This window comes from Brassica rapa, chromosome A06 (assembly GCF_000309985.2).
Source record: "Brassica rapa cultivar Chiifu-401-42 chromosome A06, CAAS_Brap_v3.01, whole genome shotgun sequence".
Lineage (NCBI taxonomy): Eukaryota > Viridiplantae > Streptophyta > Magnoliopsida > Brassicales > Brassicaceae > Brassica > Brassica rapa.
The window spans coordinates 10,011,712-10,031,926 of record NC_024800.2 but is presented as its reverse complement, the minus strand read 5'-3'; the positions used below and the strand labels follow the sequence as shown (position 1 = coordinate 10,031,926).

Genomic DNA, 20,215 nt, shown 5'->3' with positions numbered 1-20,215 from the left:
AAAAACTGTTGAGCCTGTAAATGCCACCAGCTTTCATATGTGGCAAATAAGTATCTACCCTCCCAGCTGGGATGAAACCCTGGATGACAGTCTCCTGTTAAGAACAGTAAAGAAATTAATTTAGAAATGCTAGTCAGGAAACTTGGAGACGCACCAACAACAATCAATATAACGATAAGTTTGAGCTAAAATTATTAATCAACATCCTGGCGAACAATTATTAAACTAAATTGCAACCAAGATTTCGGTTTATACCTCGTGGTCGATGAGAAGCATCTCGACACCGATAAGCACCTTCGTCACAACATTTCGAGCTTCCCAAAAATGGATCAACCGAAACTTCAACTCGCCATCATGAAGTCCGTATTTCACATCTTTGAAAGTCATCACTTCATCAACTTTGGCGGTGACAATGGATTTTCCCCTGAAGCCTGAGGAGACAGCGGCTTTGCCCCTAACGCCTGAAGAAACAACAGACTTCGCGTTGTGAATGATCATACCTGCAGAAAAATACGAACGTTGCAATCATCAAAAAGAAGACCAAACCCTGTACCACAATTTCACATGTTTTTTTATTTTCCGTATATAAGTTATATATTTAAAAAAAAAAATTGTTCATCTAATTCGCTTAAATCTCAAATCTTCACACTTTTTTTTTATGATAATCAAACGGACTCTATAATCTTATAAGGAAACGATAAGGGTTCATACCATTGGGGTTCTTCGATTTAGGTAAGCCGTTCAAGACGCCCGAAGAGCCAGTGGTCTTGCCGCTGAGTTTGGTCAGACAGGAGGTGACCGACGCTTCGCCTTCGGATTGCTTCGAGTGGGGATCGACGATTGAGTGGCTGGAAGAAACATAGGGTGTTCCAACGGGGTTGATCGGTCCGGGAACGGATTCAGTTTCAACGCGGCTTGGTTTCTCGGAGATGGGTTTTCTGTTGGAACTCATTGCAACGAAGCTTAATCAAAATAAGACTCGAATTAAGAGTTGTATAAAGAAAAACTGAAGGATAAAAGGCGGATTAAGAGCTTTATAAACAAAATCCGAAGGAGAAAAACAAAACGAATCCATAAATGAGAGTAAAGGAAGAACGAAGTGGAAGATGTATTCATTGTTTAGGGGTCAGATCGTGAAACGGTTCAAAGAGGAAGAAGAGCAAAGGAGATGAAGAATAGATCTGATGAGGAAGAGTTAGGGTTCGCAGAACGCGAAAGGGAGGAGAGCTCGTGGTCGAAGCCGTATAGCAATGGTCGGATGGGCTTGGGCCCAAACGTATCAACACGTTTTTTTTTAGAAAACACAGTAAGCCCACAAAGGTAACACGAAAGTGACATGGCAAAAACAATAAATATGATTGGTGGATTAAACTGTCCGACGTGGACAGCGTTTCTGATCAGTATATCGCCCTTTTAATACTTGTTTGATTTATATGTTTGGTCATCTATTTTTATTTTAGATATTTTATAATTAAATTTACATCTTATATTGAAGACACCCATAGAAAATTCAGGTTTCGGGAAATAATTTCTTTGACTAAATTTACTATATACATGCATTTTGGCCTATAAAGGGGACTTGAAATTAAAATGGTAATCAACTATATAAATATAAATTAGTAGATTTTTATTTGGATTTGGGAGCGAATGAGCAATCGGGTGGATCATCCGGATGCATAATCTCTCTTACAACAAGATTCCTTGCTCGGTTAATAGTCATGAAACACAAGTAGATATGTTCTTCAAGCTCATCAAGCTCTTCACTGAAGCTCTCTTCACATCTCTTCAACTCTCGAGCCACTTCTTCCCCACCTCGAACCCGACCCGATCCTCTCCCAGCCCAAAACTCAGCCATGCCTCGTACGTGCTCCACTTCATCATTTATCCGCGTCACTAACCGGCTTATCGTGTCCAAATCACGGCTTAAGATGTAAGTACCTTTCGCTGCCACGTCGAGACGAGCCGCAGTTTTCGTTAGCTTATTCCTTAGACCAACCGGTTTGAATCGACCGGTTAAAAGGGTCGGACCGGCTATGAACAAAGCAAAGGCGTGGGAGGCGATGGTAACAATCAACGTGGTGGTTAGAGCCAAAACGAGAAGGCCTGAGCTATGAGTTAGTCCGTTGATGAGCTTGAGTTTGGTTCGTGTCTTGTCTCGGCTTGACTCTAACCGTTTTAGCAGGCTTAAGCAGCCGGTTCTGGTTAATTGAATCCGCGAACCCGACGAGATAAACGGGTCGAACCATCTTGATAGCTCCGTGAATTGGTCAAGGAAAGCCAACGAACTATGTGTCTCCGAATGAAATTTTGGTTTCAGAGATTCGTACTTAGAACGGAGACGATGAATGTTTTTAAGTAATAACGTGCAAAGCAAGAAAGCGTTTGCCGTCTCCAAGAAGTAATCAGCAAGAAGAGAACGAGCGGGTCGTCTGACCCGGGATAAATCCAGGATTCTGTTGACGGTGTTCGGACCCGGTTCTAGCAGGTTATGTGCGAAGAGGCGGTATGACATGAGACGAGCTGACGTGGAGGATGATTCGATCGGTGAAGAAGAAGAAGACAAGGTGGGCTTTTTGCGGTTTAAACTAATGACACGTGTCCAAAACTGATTGTATGATTCTGTGCGGAAGGCGTTTGCATATTCTTCTCTGACGTCCACGTCATCACCATCTTTGGGACTTGAATTTCCTGAAGCTGTATCAAAATATAGAGAACGTTGTAGTAAAAACATCAGTGGTAACAAAAAAAATGAAACATAAATTTAAAAACCTGTGGATGCAAGAAGCCTTTTGATCTTCGATGAAACTTTTACGCCCATTATATTCCTTGAGATCTTGGATGAGGCAAAATCTATTTTATCTTTGAGTGGAGAGCTTTTGGTTTATGATGTTGGGAGAAGAAACTGAGAACGAGAAGAAGAAGATGGTTTGATTTTATTATGTAGTTCGTCATGTGATATAATTATCATAAATGAGAGGAAAATAAAAGAAATATTTGTTTAGATTGCAAGAAATAGGGATATCCAAGGATTTTGATGGGAAACTAATAGTTTTATTAGTACTTGTAGTGGGAGTGAAGAAATATAGAGAAGTCGATGCATCTATTGCAAGTAATGTAAAAGAGGGCATCCAAGTGGATACAACAAGTTATCAACAGCGTTTCCTATCCATTCATTGCACTTTTATGGAAAGTCTTTACGCAAACTCATAGGTCCATGCTTGCCAAATTTGGAAGGTGCGGTAGAGAGTTTATCCAATTTCGTTTTCATCTAGATGTTTCAAGTTTTCAAATTGGAAATCTTATACAATAAAGTTGACTTGCCTCTCTCCTTATGAAGCCACTTCATCAATGTCCATAGGGCAAATTTGGACACCTGTCCATATCTAATTTCCGTGAGCCACCTCTCTTGATTTCAATTTGGGCCGTCTATGTTTGGTTGAGATGACGAGACCCAAACTCTCTTTTGAACAGAAAAGCCCTAGCTAACTTCTCTCCTCCTTTGACGGTTGTCGTCTCCCTTTTCGATTCCTCTGTAACGCTTTTCTTCGACATTGAAACTTATCATTATGATTTGCCATTAAATTTATCATTCCAGCTCTCCCACTACGTTGAATTTTATCACCCCTTTCCTAACCTCTATCGCTAATCTCTAATTTGTTCCACTACAAATAGAGATGCAGCAAACTCAGAATCTCACAGGGTCACCTGGTTGGACCCTTCTCCTTCCTTACAAAACAACCTGCAAAAATGGTTCCATCGCATACATTTATTACTGATTTGAAGTCCTGTCATCGTTCTCAAACGGTAGTAACGTTTTTCTGTGTTTTTCTGTAGATCGGAACGTCGAGCAATGAGGCGGAGCTTACGGAAGTTGACATTCTTCTGCTTGATGAGAAGGTTAGACTCATATTTTCTCATTCATTACGCATATTCGTTTTCCTATTCGTCAACATATACTTACAGTGGCGTTTCATGTTTTCACTCTCCCAAGTCCACTCTTCTGCAAGCGTCTATCATTGTGCATCGGTTTAACAGTTTTACACACTTTCTGGAGTGGTTTTGATGTTACAAGAGTAACATCGACTGCAAGCTGTCAGATTCCCTGTCGTCATTCGCTTCAAAAATCTTACGGAGTTTGTTGAAATCACAACTCCTCCTCCTGCAATACCTCTTGAGCTCTTTAGGTTCCATGACTACGGCCAGCCCATTGCATTACTCAATACTAACCATCAGTTTCCAGGTGAATCAGTTTACTTCCATTAACTCAAAAAGTCTGAGATTTAGCATACAGCCATACAACGTTAACCAACTCAACCACTTGCTTCCTAGACGTCTTAAGGTTTGTTGGTGTGATCAATTCTACGTTTAGTGACCATGATGGACCTCAAACCAGACACCCCCATCCGGTGGCTTCACAGCACAACTGTGAGGGGAGCAATCCAGGGGAAGACCAAGTTTTAAGTTGCAAGAAACACCCCCAACAAGAGGCACATAGAGCAATCGACGTGGAGCCGATACTATTTCTCTTTGGTTTCATTGCAATGTTTTTTCCCCAAATATTCTCAGTATTTTGTTTCTTTAACATGTTTGCATCTTCAGCTCAGTATTTGGTTTCATTTGTATGCTATTTCTTTGGAGCTTAACTATAATGTTGTTGTTTTTTCTAAAAAATAAACATATGGTTTGCTTGACCTGGTTTTAAACTTCAAACATCAAATAGCGTTTACAATCTGCTTTATTAACAATTCAAGACGTGGAGACACTACTATTTTTCTCTTTAGTTTCGTTGCAGTGTTCCATGTTTGCATCATTTCAGCTATTTATAAAGGAGAACTATTTAGTTTACTGTCTTATTTGATAGCTACTTTCCGATTCTTGATATGGATGCAGTTAAACGAGATGTGAGTCAATCATAAGGAAACGTTGTCGACGGAAGCGAGAGATTTGTCCCCAACAGAAACGTAATATATTTAAGGGAAAAGCTGATCACGTTTATGGAACTCACATCTACCCAATGGAAAGAGAGTTCTCCAAACTTGCACAATCAGACTGGCGATGGACCGCTCACCCGGAGGAGGAATGGTTAAAGAAGACAAAGATAGAAGGCATATGGAATTTTATTTATTCATATATGTATGTTGCTCTCTACAAATGTGTATTTCTTTTACGGTAATGTACTTATGGCTTCTTAGTTCTTGCAGGTGAGAATAAATATAATTTATCGACCAATTCTTTTTGGTCAATTTTTTGGTGAGGTCCTCACGAGTTTTACATTTGTGGATCATGGGTCGTTTCGTTCAAGCTCCAAAAGTATTTAACTATGGTGCAGCCTATTTTGTAGTTGGTGCAACGTCTGGCTGTCGTTGGGAAACAAAAAATACAGACATTTAGTAGCGTTCGTCCGGTCAATGTTTTGAAAACCGGACCGGACATTGACTCGGCATTGTAGCTCGGCCAATGATCAGATTGGTCCAACCAATTCAATCTGAGTTTTAAATTTTACTCTAAATTTAAATTATATATATATGTATAATCGTAAAATTATTTTTATAAAATTTTATATCATTATTAGAATTTAACTAACAATGATACAAAATAAAATTTTATATCATTATTAAAATTTAACTAACAATGATAAAATTTTATATCATTATTAAAATTTTATATCAATTATTAGAATTTAACTAACAATGATATAATGAAAAGTGATTCTTAATAAAATATTCTTAAATTTGTAGTTTAATATCATTTTATTTTGAAAGATAATTTTAACTTGAAAACTAATTTATTTAGAAAACTAATTAATTTTAGACCTGGTTTTAACCGGATTGCCGGTTTAACTCAAATCTGACTTTTATTACAACTTAGAACTGGTGGTTAGAAGATACAGTCACGATTCGATTTTTAAAGCATTGGGTCCGGTTCAAAGTCTCTATGGGCCATGTTTTTATATTAAAACATAAACTTCAATATTCAATGAACAAAGAGAAACAATTTCTCCAGTCAAATTTATATGTAACTAACATCCGCTAAAAAAGATTAGGAGAAACCCAAGTAGTATAAAACCGTATGAGGAAGAAATGACAGGAGTTTTTCAAGGAAAAATGACGAGAGTACAAGATAAACAAAATGGACATTATTACTTCCACTACAACTTATCTGCAGGATAAAAATCCAACCACATCCGATAAATTACACTAACTAAAATGGGACATTGTGAACAAATGTTTGACAAAAAGAAATTAAACAAAACAGCTGGACATAAAAACAATTTTTAAACGATAATATTTTTTTACCACCTTAAACAGCTGAACAAATGTTCCCTCCTAATGCCTCCATCGGTTTAACATTATCATTGCCCTAGCCCCTAGCTAAATCTAGACTTTACCAACTTTCTAAATCCGACTTTGTTATGCCTTGGATTATCATTCAATCGACGTAAAATACACTAAGTGATTATAAATGATTACACAAAGTACACATTACTCCTATTCAACTTTCATGTAGGATAAATGTCACCCACATTAAACTATGAGGATTGTTTGTATAAAACAAAAAAAACCTCATCACTATGAGATTAAAATAGCTAAAATAAACATCGTGAGGCCAAAATGTTTAAACATAAATTTATTACGAATCACTTGATATAAGAACAAATCTCAACTATTTTGAAAAAAAAATACCCCACGCAAAACAATGACAAACTCCTAAACGCAACAAATCATTTACTCAAACGGACTATGGATTCCAAACTTAAACGACCAACAACACAAAAATCTTTGAAAGCCCACAGAGTTTTTGAAATATATTAGCCGAACACTTCTTCTCCGATCCAAATTGTTCATACAAATCAAATTTACCAGTATTGTATTCTATAAATCAGTTTCAGAAGCATACAAACTCACTCACATCACATTTAGTTCCTCCTCCAAGTGACCTCATGCGATCACTTCGTGGCGCACAACATTTTTAAAAAGCTAACATCATCATCACAGATATTAATTTCAAATCCAAACCTAATGCACTACCAACTAAGAATTAAAAAAAAAACTCAAATAACAAATAAGGTAATGATCTTAGAAAAGAAATTATAACAATTGTTCAAACGTTAAATGTTAACAAATAAAATTTACAATACGATCTTAGAAAAAAAATATTTATTATATTCGGTTTAGAAAAATTAAAATATATTTTAATATAATTTTTTTTATTGTAAACCTACCCGCCCGTAGGGCGGGCCAACCCCTAGTTATATATAAACCAAAAGAATCTACTCCTGTTTGATTTATGAGAATTGGACACCCCGACCATGAAGAGTAAAGATTTAGCGTAATGTAATTCATATAATAAGTTGATCGTTAATTCGTTAAGCTTGAACGTCAATACACCTTTTGAAGAAACATGAACAAAACTAGCAAACGATGTATCTAACCGGACATACTGACAACAGCTGAAGAACATTATAACCAGATTTTACAATGCGTTTAGTATCTTGCTTACCGGCTGGAAGTGCTGTCCGCATATGTGGATCCCAGTTTTGCAATGCCCGACTGATACACAGTTGAATAGCTCCAATTTGACCTTTATACCAAAAGTTTTGAGTACAGATTAAATGCTTGGAAGTTTGTTGATTTGCATAAAGAGATGGCAATTTCATGTGTTTACTTATACTAGCTAGTGTACTAAATGGAGAAACTCGAGCAACGAGTGATTATATTCGAAAAGGCAATCTAAAGGGGTTTTACCTGTACACCGCCATTAACAGTGTACTTATTATCCCAGCTATCTAAGGTTTTGGTTTGAGCAAGCGGGCGGAGAAGAGCAGCGGGATGATCAAACATAGGGAGATAGACATTTTTCACCAACTAATTGCATGAGATCCTCATAATGCATCCTCACAACTGTCTTAATGGTTGTACCTGTCTTCAGCCGGCCTTTTCAGGCAGAGTCATCTGCAGATGCTTATCCAGAAAAGAAAATCAAAACTCTAGAGTAAACATAATCAAACCAGTTAAAGACATCTACTCCGCGCAGTACTAGCTGATAATTTGAGCTTCAAACAACTGAAATCTTCAGATGTGAGGGCTTTCGATTCATCAACCTTCTAGAGTCGTTATGCGTAAGAAAGACCAAGGAGGCACAAGCAGAGTAACTTGCTAAAGTCCTCCTAAACCAGAATCTGCACTTCGTTTTCAACTTACGCAGAATCTTAAAGCTAGAGAGAGTCATAATGTTTCCATGTAAGTATTTTCAAAGAAAATTGAAATTTGATCCTACTGATGACAAAACATATAAATACTCACCAGCTTTATATCGGGTTGACGATCTATTTCCCCCTGAGAAGTATCATATATCACTAGATACACACAGACTTTTGATCCCGTTCTATTTCTCCACAAAATAAAAATTCGAATCCTATATCCCCCCAATTTGAAAGATCGAGTTCTGTTTCCCCATACCGTCGAAGTTAAACATTGCAATACACATAGGTTTGGATTAACGCCGGTTTACTGTTTATCATTTAACCGTAAACCTATTGTTGCCCAACAAAAACCGCGATTTAACCGAAAAGATCCGTTTAAGATCCGATTAAAACCTGATTAAAACCCGATTATAACCCAATTGTTATTGGTTTAACCCGAAAACATAAACCCCCAAATCCCCAGTGTTCTTCATCGACAAAGAAACCTAGAAAGATTTACCAGCCGATTTTAGTTGATTACAAGTAGAAAAAATGGAGACGGTCAGTGAAAACACGATTCCTTCCCTTAGGGATGAATCAGACGACGAAGAAGAGATGGAGAGACACGCTTTCCGGGTTGAAGAAGATGTAGCTGCATTCATCAACGAACCTCCCATCCGACATAACATCTATCCCGATACCGAGAATGATAGTGATACAGATGAGGAGGAAGATGGTGAAGAGCAACAAATGAAACGACAGAGGACAAGAGAGCGTTATCGAATTAGAAGAGGTGATGGGAATCTCTTCGAGGGCCAAGTATTCTTCAATGGAGTTGCGTTCAAAGAGGCGGTATTGGACTACGCTCTAAAGACTGGTCACAATATCAAGCAGTATAGGTATGACAAAACTAAACTTGGTTTTAGTTGTGTTGGTCGGAATGTGGATTCACACTGTCAGTGGCGTGTTTATTGCTCGAGTAAAGGAGAACCAGAGAGATGGTATGTTAAAGTGTACAAGAATGAACACAGCTGTGTTCCAAATGGAGAATGTGAGATGCTTAAGGTCCCTGTGATAGCTAGGCTGTTTGTTGATAAGATAAGAGAAGAACCAAAATATTTCATGCCAATGAAGATAGAAGAACTGATCAAGGAGAGGTGGAAGATCACGGTTTCTAGAGCACAATGTCAAGCTGCTCGAAATAAAGCAATGGGGTGGATTCAGAAGGAGTATGAGACTCAGTTTGCTCGAATCCGAGACTATGCTGCCGAGATTCTCGAGTCAAATATCAACTCTTCGGTGGAAGTCGAGACCAAGAGAAATGAGGAAGGAAAATATGTGTTCGACCGTTTCTATGTGTGTTTCGATGTGCTTAGGAGGTCATGGCAGGCTACATGTAGACCTCTTATTGGGATGGATGGCACATTCTTGAGAGGGAAAACTAAAGGACAGTTGTTAGTGGCTCTTGGTCGAGATGGGGATAATTCAATCTACCCCATTGCTTGGGCAGTTGTTCAAGTGGAAAATACTCCAAATTGGGTGTGGTTTGTGAAGCATATCAAGACAGACTTGGGTTTAGGAGATGGTGATGGATATATTATGGTCTCCGATCGTCAGAAGGTAAGCTTTGATTATCATGTAATTTTTTTCTAAAAATATAATTTTCTTATGTTTGTGTGTGGTCGGTTTCAGGGACTGATCAAGGCAGTTCAGTTGGAGCTTCCGAAGATGGAGCATAGAATGTGTGTTCGACACATTTATGGAAACGTGAAAGCTAAACATGGAAAGAAGAGTGACATGAAGAAGTATATTTGGCAACTTGCTTGGAGCTACAATGAGGCGGAGTACAAGGAGAATCTAGATAGGCTGTTCAACTACGACTCAGAGGTGTATGCAGATGTGATGAAGACTAATCCAATGACTTGGGTTAGAGCTTTCTTCAAGTTGGGGAACTATTGTGAGGACGTCGAGAACAACTCAACTGAATCTTTCAACGCCTCCATTGTTTCTGCCCGTGAAAAGCCAATGGTACCAATGTTGAATACCATTGCGCGTCTTGCAATGGTGCGTATCGCCTCTAGATATCTGATTGCTCAAGATCACAAGAGCATATGCACACCTTACGTGGTTGATATACTCGCTTTGGAGCACAAAAAAGCATCACAGTGTACTGTTTATAGAAGCACAAATGGTATGTGGTTGGTGAATGTTGATGCTTGTTCTTACCGTGTCAATTTGGAGAAGCGAACATGCACGTGTTCCAAATGGGATATCACTGGGATCCCTTGTGAACATGGATACGGTGTCATCTTGGATAGGAAACTAGAGGCTGAGGATTTTGTGTGTCACTGGTTTCGGACCACAATGTGAGGAGGACATACGAAGAAGGCATAACACCATTAAGAGGAGCACGATTTTGGCCAACTTCTTCAGCCCCTGAAGTGCATCCAGCTCCTGAGCCAGACCAGCCTGGTCGCAAAAAGAAGAAAGACAACAAAAGGAAAAAGGGCAAAAATGAGTCTCCTGTAAAGAAGAAACCGAAGACGTTGAAGCGCATTATGCATTGTGGACTTTGTGGTGCGCCTAACCACAATATTCGTTTTCATAAGGAGGGACCCCATAAGAAGGTATGATTCATTTTTCATATCCTCTATATGGTTCTTCTTTCATTACTTACATAAGACTCTTTTTTTTTAATCTTTATAGGCTCCACAAGCTGAACCATCTCAAATCTTTGCTAGTCAAGGTGAATCCTCTCAAGCTTGATGTTCTTTAGCGGTAACTACAGTAGGAAAGGAAGAGCAAGAAGTATTTTTTGGGTTGTGTCTTCTCTCTTTTTTCGGCTATTTTGTTGTTGTCATCTTCATGGTTGATGAACAAGAATCCTTCTACTTATTTTGGTATTTTCTTCCTTATGTATGGACATGACTCGATCATGTAGGTTATAACCAAGAAGTTACCAACAATTTCATTCATTAAACAACATAAAAACGTCAAGTACAAGAACATACTACTTCATAGCATTAAACAACATTTATCGAAATGAAATCCATCACACAAGCTTAATGATGACAAACCCAACAACACAAGCTATTACAATACCAGCACACATCTTCTTCATGCTCCATTTCGCTTCCTTTAACACTTCCTCCATCTTGTCGAAAAGCTCTGTCTCTAGCTTCATCTCCATCTTCTCAAATACCTTCTTCTCACTTTCTCCTCGTTCCATTATAACTTCTTTCACCAATTCTTCAAGATTACTCATTTTGTTCTTCAGAACATTAATCTCTTCTAACAATGCCTCATCCACCCACTTGAAGAAATGATTATCATTCTCAAGCTAAAATCGATCAATCAAGTTAAAATCTGAGTTATTGCACAATCAAATCAATAAGAGTAAGCATTACCTTTTTTGAAACAGCATAAGAACACCTATGGTAACGACGATACGGATTTTTGTCTGATCTTGACATCAAAGTCGAGATTTCATATCCGCACCAACACTGTTTTGGGACACCCACGACCCTTTTCCTTGAACGCACCATTGACGACCCACTTGAAGCTCCAGAAACATCACTCATCTTTCAATTTCTCTTATCTCTCCCACAAATCAATTTCCCCAATTCGATTTGTTAGGGTTCGTGACTGTAATTGTTTTAGGAATCGGGGATTTTAAAGACTAGGGTCGGGTTTTCAAACGGGTGTGGTTATGTTTAAAATGGGTTTATTTTGGTTAGCTACTGGTTCACCCAAGTAAACCATTAAATTCGACGGTATGGGGAAACAGAACTCGATCTTTCAAATTGGGGGGATATAGGATTCGAACTTTTATTTTGTGGAGAAATAGAACGGGATCAAAAGTCTGTGTGTATCTAGTGATATATGATACTTCTCAGGGGGAAATAGATCGTCAACCCCTTTATATAAAATCGAATTCACAAAATTGGCTTTTAAAATTAGTGAAAAGGAGCATTCGGAAAATGTATGTGAAACAAAAGAGACAGAGAGACACATACCAAAATCAGAGTGCATGTGTGTTGGTAGACTTGTATGATGAATGAAACTAACAACCAAACAAAGTGCAAGAGGCTCTCTCCCAGCTTTGGATTCAGGATTAAGGGTCTGTATGGTATGGGTGGAGAAGGTCCATTCACAACCAGATCTGAGTAAAAGCTGTGATTGTGCCTACTCAGCCCACACATACAGACACTTAATCCCTGAAACCATCCATCTTGGCTGATAATAATAACGAACTCTACCAACAATAGAAATTATCTTTCTCCACTATTCGATCCTCCAATTTCTCGATCTCCAGCCTCCATAGCTTAACCCTCGATCTATCGACCTAGATTCAGATCCCGAGTAAGTCGGTGACTGCTATTTCTTGGATGAGACAGGCCCATTCGTTATCTGGCCCAAAGGCCCAAACACATAAAATTTATTAAAAGTTACTAATAAAAATTACCCGATACGTCGTCCAAGTGAAATTACACGTCGTACGCGGTTCGGGTTTGACCCTAATCGAAAAAAGGAAATAGAGAAGCAGTGACAAAAAAAAAAAAAGGAAAAAGAAAAAGAAAAAGGAAATAGAGAAGAGCATAAAAAAGGTAACTTGAGTCCCACCCAACTCAGTCCTAGCTTTTGTTTAGTTTTCATCACATTCCATTCTCCACAAGCACGAAGTTGCTAATCCTCCATCTACGTACGAAACCACCTTCTCCGTAGAAGAATATGGCAAAGATTACTCTGAGGGTCGTTAGAAAGCCCAACTTGATGAAGAAGAAGCATACTAGTATCTCTGTCAAAGAGATAACCAAAGCGTCTTTCGAGACCGCCCTTCCGAAGAAACCTTCCGCCGACAACGTAACCTTAGACGGAGGCAGAATCAATTCGTCCTCGTGGGTTAAACTTCTCTTACTCGGAACAGGAGCGTACGGTTCGGTTTATCTAGGTACCAGTAAAAGCAAGACACACCATACAGGTGACAGAGCCATCAAAACCGCAGAGCTTTCTCACGCTTCAAGCCTCATGGAAGAAGGCAGGATCATGATCCGTTTAGAATCTCCGTTCGTTGTCCGTTGCTACGGCGACGAGATCGCACGCGAGGGCTACTCTACGCAATACAATCTGATTCTCGAGTATTGCTCTGGCAAAACCATTGCCGACTTGATCGAGGATAACCACGGCGAGCTTCTTGAGTCGGAGGCCAAAGTGTTCGCTAGAGATGTCTTGTCTGGTCTCACTTACATCCACGACAGAAACATCGTTCACTGCGACATCAAACCCGACAACCTCCTACTCTCCCCTACCGCTGTCCGGTTCAGGTCTACTGGGTACTTGACCAAGATTGGAGATTTTGGATTAGCTATGGAGAAAGGGTCGGTCGAGTACGGTAACGGATACGGCCACAAGAGAGGCACCACGAGGTATATGTCTCCGGAGCTTATTGGGCATGGCTTTGTGGACTCTGGAGCGGACGTGTGGGCCTTTGGATGCACGGTCTTGGAGATGTTATCCGGAGCAACAGTTTGGGGAGAATACGGTGATCTTGCCTTTGATGATTGGGTCAATCTCATTGGCCACAGCGATCGCATGCCTCATGTACCGGCTTGGTTATCTAAAGAAGCACTTGATTTCTTGAGCAGATGCTTGGAGAGAGACGTTAACAAGAGGTGGTCTACGCTTGAACTCAAGAACCATCCTTTTGTTCTGCTATGAGGAAGGCGAATAAAGAAGATAAACTAATTTGATGTTTTAATGTTCTTTCAATTGTTTGGAACAATTTTGTATTCTTCTCGTATCTGATGTTTTGTCGTTTGGTAAAAAGCCTTGTGAATTGCTACTTGTATCACTTTATTAGTATATATATAGTTTCAGATGATATTTTGTAGATCAGTGAAGTCTTCTAATTGCTATTTTTGTACCACTTTGAGTTTTGTTGTTTTTTCATTATTAGTATACAATTCCAGAACCAACTCTCTATAATGAATGATTGTTATGAAAGAGATCCAATTCTGTGTCTGAAGATACCATTACAAAGAGGCAAACGAACATGAGAACCATGTTTTATGGAAAGTCGTTACGAAAACTCATTGGTCAATGTTTGTCAAATTTGGAATGTGTGGTAGAGAGTTTATCCAATTTGTATCCAGTTTAGTTTTAATCTATATTGAAAATATATAAACCAAATGAAATAAATTCTTCTTTAATTATGAGAATTAGACACTCCTTACCATGATTCTATCAGATTCATATATGTTGATCATTATCAATGCACCTTTTGAAGAAACAGGAACAAAAACATACAAACTATGTGTCCTGACTCACAGACCAAACGCAACTAAAGTTTCCTAGACTCGAGAGCCGTAGTAGAGGAATGTGTTGGTGCAAGAAAGACTAAGAAACAACAAATTATTTTGCGGTGATTCTTCCAAACCCGGTATAAGTAGATGAACCAATGAAAATGAAGAAACACAGAGACGGAAGAGAAAGATATCGTATGGATTTAACGCTTGACCCATTGGAAACTCTTTCTTGCCTTAGCTTTTCCAGGTTTCTTCCTTTCCACAACTCGAGAGTCTCTTGTCAAAAAACCAGCTGCAAACATGTATCCAAGATTAGAAATAAGATGGTGAACATCAAGAACAATCAATCTAACCCGAACAATACTGCCTATCAAATAGAAACATCTGAGTCATCGATAAGACAACATGATGTATCTCTGGTGAAGAACATTATACGCAGATTTTAGAACGCGTTTAGTATCTTGCTTACCAGCTCGAAGTGCTGTCCGCATATCTGGTTCCCAGTTTTGCAATGCCCTACTGATACCCAACTGAATAGCTCCAACTTGACCTTTGAACCAAACAGTTGAGAACACAGTTGACAACGGTTATATAAGCTTATTAATTTGAGCAACGAGTGACTATAACCAAAGAGGTGATCGTTGAGAGGGTTATTACCTGTAGTTCCACCGCCAGTAACAGTGCAGTTAATATCCCAACTACCTAAGGTTTTGGTTTCAGCAAGCGGGCGGAGAAGAGCGGCACGGTGATCAAGCATAGGGAAATAGACATCGAACTCTTTGTCGTTAACAAGGAACTTTCCTTTGCCAGGAACAATCCAAACACGGGCAATGCTGCATTTTCTTCTGCCGGTTCCATAGGCTCTCCCAGCTTCATCCACTTGCCTCACCCTTGCTTTAGCAATCTCCTCTTGCATCTGGAGTTCTATCTCAGCTCTTGACGACTTCTTAGAACTCTTCTCACGTCGCAGGTTTTCAATCTCAGTCAGAGGAGGCAACCCTTGGACCCCTTGGAAATCCTTCAAGGCTATCAAACTATCTAGCATTTCGTCTGTGATACCGGACTTTGCAATCAGGTCTCCAAATGCTCGATCAGGACCTGCAACAATAGAGTAAGTTCCAAATCAGTAAAGCCGAAAAACTCAATTCACTAGACTGAGCATTGTTAAGCATTAAGCACCACAGTATTAACTAAAGGAGAACTCTTTCTAACTAAATGCTCATGCCTCTTAAACATATCGTCCATACAACAATCATGAATAACACAACCTTGCTACTGCCTCGAATAATCATCAAATCCAAATCCAAGTCATCCGATCAGATTCACATCACTACTAGCTACCCATTTGACACTGATTCCATATCTAGACACATTTTTAAGAAAGTTGAGGACTTTGACCTTTGATAACCTCAGTGAGCTCTTTCTCTTCCCTTTCAAACACTTGCTTCTTGGCACGCTCTTCTTCTTCATTCACTAAGCTGTCATCAAAGCTAACAGGCATCTCGCCACTGGTATCAAACACGACCTTACCATCTTCCTCCTCCTCCTTCAAATCCCATGGCTTAGAGGGCACATCCCATCCACTGGATTTCACATCTCCAAAGCCATTCGACACCTCACCTTCGTTACCACCGAACACGCCTTTCTCATCTCCTTCCTCCTTCATATTCCATCGCTTAGGCCATTTGCCATCCCCACCAACAGAGCCGAATCCAGAAGAAGAGAAAGGATCGGACTTGCCATCGTTTACGCCAGAAAAACTCCACGGTGCGTCATTTCGATTACCCCCATTCCCGTTGTCATTTCCGCCGCCGGTACTGTTGGTGGAAAGCGGACGGATAAAGGAGGAGAAGATCTGAGAGTTGGATTTGGAAGAAACTAGGGTTGCGAGACGGAGATTCGAAGATCTCTGGAATAAACGAGAGAGCATGATGAATGAAGCAGAGAGACTTTGGGAGAAACAAAGGGAATTGCAGAAGAAGAACGGTTAGGGTTTTACTTTGCTTTAAAAATTCTTAACACTAACTAACCAGTCCGGTTTATTCAGGTTTATTCCGGTTTGTTTAGCAGTCAAAATTTATTTTTGTATATATTCCTCTTTTTTTTCTCCATACATATATATATATATATTTCTCTCTCTGCTTCGGCTTCGGCTCCGTCGAGGTTTTTGTGTGAGATTTGCATAGAATTGAAATCGCCGCCCTTAGTCCGTTCGTTCAGGTGAATCGAGATGGTTTACATAGTTTCGTGGGACGAATTCGTAGATCGATCTGTTCAGCTTTTCCGAGCTGATCCCGAATCTGTACGTTCTCTCGATTTCATTCGTCACTGTTTCCATGGGCTTGTTTTGTGCTAGTTTAGATTAGATTTTTGTCGTATTTGATATTCGATAGCTGATTTTGAGTTGCCTCTTGTTTGGTGGCGATTCGATAGATGTTATTTTGTTTATTATGATGAATTCGATTCAATGCAGACTCGGTATGTCGTCAAGTATAGACACTGCGATGGCAAGTTGGTTCTTAAGGTTACTGATAACAAAGAGGTATGTATGTGTCTTCTTCTCTGTCTTTTTTTTGTTGTGTTGGCTCCGGATGATGAGTTTTCTATGCTGATTAGCTTGGGGAATGTGATTGCTCATAACATATGCTATTTAATACATTTCTTTTGTCTTTTGCCGGCGATGAGTTAAATAAGCAGATGTATTTCACTATTCATCTACACTTGTTCTTGTTGGTGGATATTGAAACATGTTTCTGTTTATTAGTCAAAGTGCTATACTTTAGACATCCTTGTGTTACTACTTATAGTTTGCTTCAACTTCTCTGTGCTTAATTAGCTCCTCCCCCTTGTTGCTTTCTTGTTTCATCCTGTTTTATGTGAAGCATATGATTTATTTATTTATTTATTTAATACTTCTTTTTTCTTTAAATTAGTGTCTCAAGTTCAAGACAGACCAAGCACAAGAAGCCAAGAAGATGGAGAAACTGAATAACATATTTTTCACACTCATGGCCAGAGGACCTGATGGTAAGAAGAATGACATTCATGGTTTAATGTCACTTACCTTTTGAAAAGGAAATCTCCTTTTGTGTTGTGTTTGTAGCATTGGCTTTGTAGCTTACTTTTTTAGTTTATTATGTGTTGGCTGTTGTATGATGCAGTTGATCTCTCTGAGGTCACCGGCAAAGAACCGATGGAGACGCAGCCAACCAAGAAAGGAAGAGGAAGGAAGCAATAAGTCTCGTCAATCTGTTTTTTTTCTATGTTTCTTTTCCTCATATTTGGTATCAAGATTTTGATCCATTTTTTTTGTTAAATATGTTGAGATGGATTTTTAGTAATTACGTTTGCGTTTGCTCTCTTTTTGTTATGATCGTTCGTATCCAAGTTATTTACATTGAAATAATTTATTTTTAAGTGTTCAAAGAGTATGGAAACAATATGCAATACGATCTCCCCCATGTCATTATTTGTAGTTTTGTTAGGACTGGCCTTTTAGAAAAAAACCAGTCAATACGTTCATTTGGTGATATTTTTTTATAAGGCTGATTTATTAGGACATTACATTTATGAAAAAAATTACGTTCAACTGTATCATCTGAGCCGTCCTATGAAGATCCATTCATGACCAGATTTACTTGTACCATGTTCAAGATTCCTTGTAACTTTTCTTCTGTCGTCCGGGACTTGAAACCTGGAGTTCCTGTTATTGATATATGATGCTGGTTATAAATGTATGTATGCGAGAGCAGTTAGAATCATTAGGAGTGGGCGTTCGGATACCTGTTCGGGTTCAGATCAAGTATTTCTGATTTTTGGATATTTCAGTATAGGAGTATAGAACCCGTTCGGGTATTTTTGTACTTTGGGTCGGATTCGGGTATTTTTAGTTTGAGTTCAGTTATTTCGGGTCAGGTTTCAGATATTTAGATTTTGAAGAAAAAAAATGAAATTCTTCATTTCTTAAGTTTCTTGTATTAGAAAAATATAGCTCTCACTAAACTGTTTTTTTAATATATTGAATGATTAATAGATTCAGAGATGATATTTTAAAAATAAAAAAACACTAATTTAGTTATCATTTTTAAATTTTGGATGTAATTTTTGTTAATGCATGAAACAAAAAATTTGACATGCATTTAATTGAGTAGCAAATCATTTTGCTTGTAATTATATGTATATTATATGATCTCAAAGTATATATGGCATCATAATATATTTTTTAATGAGAGAAGTAAATTAGAAAAATAAGGTTAAGTATACATGTGTTCGGTTATGTTCAAATATCCATTCGGGTTCGGATATTACTCATTCGGGTTCGGATATCCAATCTCTTCTAATTTAATACTCATTTGGTTATTTTGCTACTTCGGTTCGGATTTCGGTTCGGGTTCAGGTTGGCTTCAGATATCAGGTAAAGTGCCCACACCTAAGAATCATGGTCAGTAACCCATCTTATGGATGGAACAGCCTTATGGCAGCCAAACAAATTCTCTACAAGGGGATAACAAGAACGATAGGAACGGAGGCAGATACAAAGGTCTGGAAAGATATGTGGATAAACCGTCCCTGCTAGGCTTGCTCAACCAAAGTCTACAATCATCAAGAATGATCTTAAAGTACATCACATGATTGACTTTGACAGGAAAGAGTGGAATGTTGCCTTCATTATCGAGGTTATAGCTGCTGAGGACATATACTCCATATCTTGTCTCTTGCCTCTATACGGTGAAGTCTGGGTATGCGATTGCAGTGGAACAAAGACGCACAAGGCAGCCTGTGGAGGTGAAGGAACCAAGTACAAATGCTTCAAAGACTGAAGTGTGGAAGTTAAAAGCACCGAGAAAGATGAAGCACTTCCTCTGGTAAGCATTATCAGAATATGTAGCAGCTGCGAGTACACTGACTGAGCGCCACTGTGGTTCTGATCCTGTCTGTCAATGATGTGGAGCAGAATGAGAAACCATCTACCATATATTATCTTCGAGTGTCCACCGGCTGTCCAATATTGGACTTTGTCAGCTATTCCATCATCTCCGGTTATTTTCCCGAGTTCTTTTATCTATGATAACCTTGACACTCTCCTCAGGTGGGCTAGAGACACGAGCGCCTATTTTCAGCACTGCATCGATCCTTCCAAGGATGGTATGGTACATATGAAACCGCAACGACAAATGCTTCAATAATAAAGACACGAGCGCCTATTCCAGCTGGCTTGTCAAGAGGTTGAAGCACGGAAGATGGCGCAGCTGATGGATAGCACAATGAACTTCGGGGACATGAAGAAGTACGAAACCCGACAACAGAGCCACATGTTCCAACACACGGCTGGAAGTGTCAAGTGAATGCTTCATGTTCAGAATCGGATAATGGAGCCGGTCTGGGTTTCATCCTACTAGATGGGGATACATATGTCATCACCGGAACGAGGAAACGAGGTCAAGCTAAGTCTCCTATTCATGCGGAAGTAGAGAGCCTTCTTTGGGCTATGGGAGAGGTGAGTGGTCGCGATTTTCAGCAAGTGAGCTTTGAATCAGAAAAATTGTTCTTCTTGGGGATACATTCCAAGAGTTACCCCTACAAAAATTGTTCTTCTTCGGTATACATTCCATGCAGAAGTGCACGCTATATGGAGAGAGCGGAACTCATGTCGTCATGGTGAACAGCCAAGAGATGTGTGCTGTCTGATAAAATTGTGGACAAAACAGTGCAGCTCAGGTTGCTTTCC

The 20,215-nt window shown here is 39.1% G+C and overlaps 6 protein-coding genes and 1 long non-coding RNA gene across 8 annotated transcripts; 4 read left to right on the top strand and 3 right to left on the bottom strand.

Moving 5' to 3' along the window:
* Positions 1–1,454: 1,454 nt before the first annotated feature.
* Positions 1,455–8,117, bottom strand: LOC103873092 (UPF0496 protein At3g49070). The gene is made up of 4 exons (XM_009151521.3): positions 7,746–8,117; positions 7,501–7,581; positions 2,770–2,902; positions 1,455–2,694 (listed from the first exon to the last, which is right to left on the bottom strand). The coding sequence occupies exons 3-4, from the start codon at positions 2,816–2,818 to the stop codon at positions 1,628–1,630; spliced, it is 1,116 nt and encodes a 371-aa protein (XP_009149769.1). The 5' UTR covers positions 2,819–2,902; positions 7,501–7,581; positions 7,746–8,117; the 3' UTR covers positions 1,455–1,627.
* Positions 2,902–4,693, top strand: LOC108872318. Of its 2 annotated transcripts, XR_001959091.2 has the most exons (3): positions 2,902–3,750; positions 3,835–3,897; positions 3,992–4,693. It is a non-coding gene; the product is annotated as an uncharacterized LOC108872318 (long non-coding RNA). The 2 variants fall into 2 exon arrangements; XR_004448403.1 differs by having other exon boundaries at positions 3,835–4,693.
* Positions 8,118–8,172: 55 nt separating the features above from the next.
* LOC117125941 lies at positions 8,173–10,612 on the top strand. The gene is made up of 2 exons (XM_033272943.1): positions 8,173–9,802; positions 9,875–10,612. Exons 1-2 carry the CDS (start codon positions 8,735–8,737, stop codon positions 10,550–10,552), a joined length of 1,746 nt encoding a protein of 581 aa, XP_033128834.1. The 5' UTR covers positions 8,173–8,734; the 3' UTR covers positions 10,553–10,612.
* A 287-nt stretch (positions 10,613–10,899) lies between these two features.
* LOC117125943 (uncharacterized protein At4g04775-like) lies at positions 10,900–11,816 on the bottom strand. The gene is made up of 2 exons (XM_033272958.1): positions 11,590–11,816; positions 10,900–11,522 (listed from the first exon to the last, which is right to left on the bottom strand). The coding sequence occupies exons 1-2, from the start codon at positions 11,761–11,763 to the stop codon at positions 11,235–11,237; spliced, it is 462 nt and encodes a 153-aa protein (XP_033128849.1). The 5' UTR covers positions 11,764–11,816; the 3' UTR covers positions 10,900–11,234.
* Positions 11,608–14,658, top strand: LOC103873091 (mitogen-activated protein kinase kinase kinase 17). Its single transcript, XM_033272955.1, has one exon. It carries the CDS (start codon positions 12,914–12,916, stop codon positions 13,898–13,900), a length of 987 nt encoding a protein of 328 aa, XP_033128846.1. The 5' UTR covers positions 11,608–12,913; the 3' UTR covers positions 13,901–14,658.
* Positions 14,418–16,479, bottom strand: LOC103873089 (30S ribosomal protein S9, mitochondrial). The gene is made up of 4 exons (XM_009151519.3): positions 15,886–16,479; positions 15,145–15,585; positions 14,957–15,037; positions 14,418–14,779 (listed from the first exon to the last, which is right to left on the bottom strand). Exons 1-4 carry the CDS (start codon positions 16,415–16,417, stop codon positions 14,688–14,690), a joined length of 1,146 nt encoding a protein of 381 aa, XP_009149767.2. The 5' UTR covers positions 16,418–16,479; the 3' UTR covers positions 14,418–14,687.
* Positions 16,480–16,595: 116 nt separating this feature from the next.
* Positions 16,596–17,927, top strand: LOC103873088 (signal recognition particle 9 kDa protein). Its single transcript, XM_009151517.3, has 4 exons — positions 16,596–16,789; positions 16,961–17,029; positions 17,421–17,514; positions 17,649–17,927. The coding sequence occupies exons 1-4, from the start codon at positions 16,718–16,720 to the stop codon at positions 17,723–17,725; spliced, it is 312 nt and encodes a 103-aa protein (XP_009149765.1). The 5' UTR covers positions 16,596–16,717; the 3' UTR covers positions 17,726–17,927.
* The last annotated feature ends 2,288 nt before the right edge of the window (positions 17,928–20,215 follow it).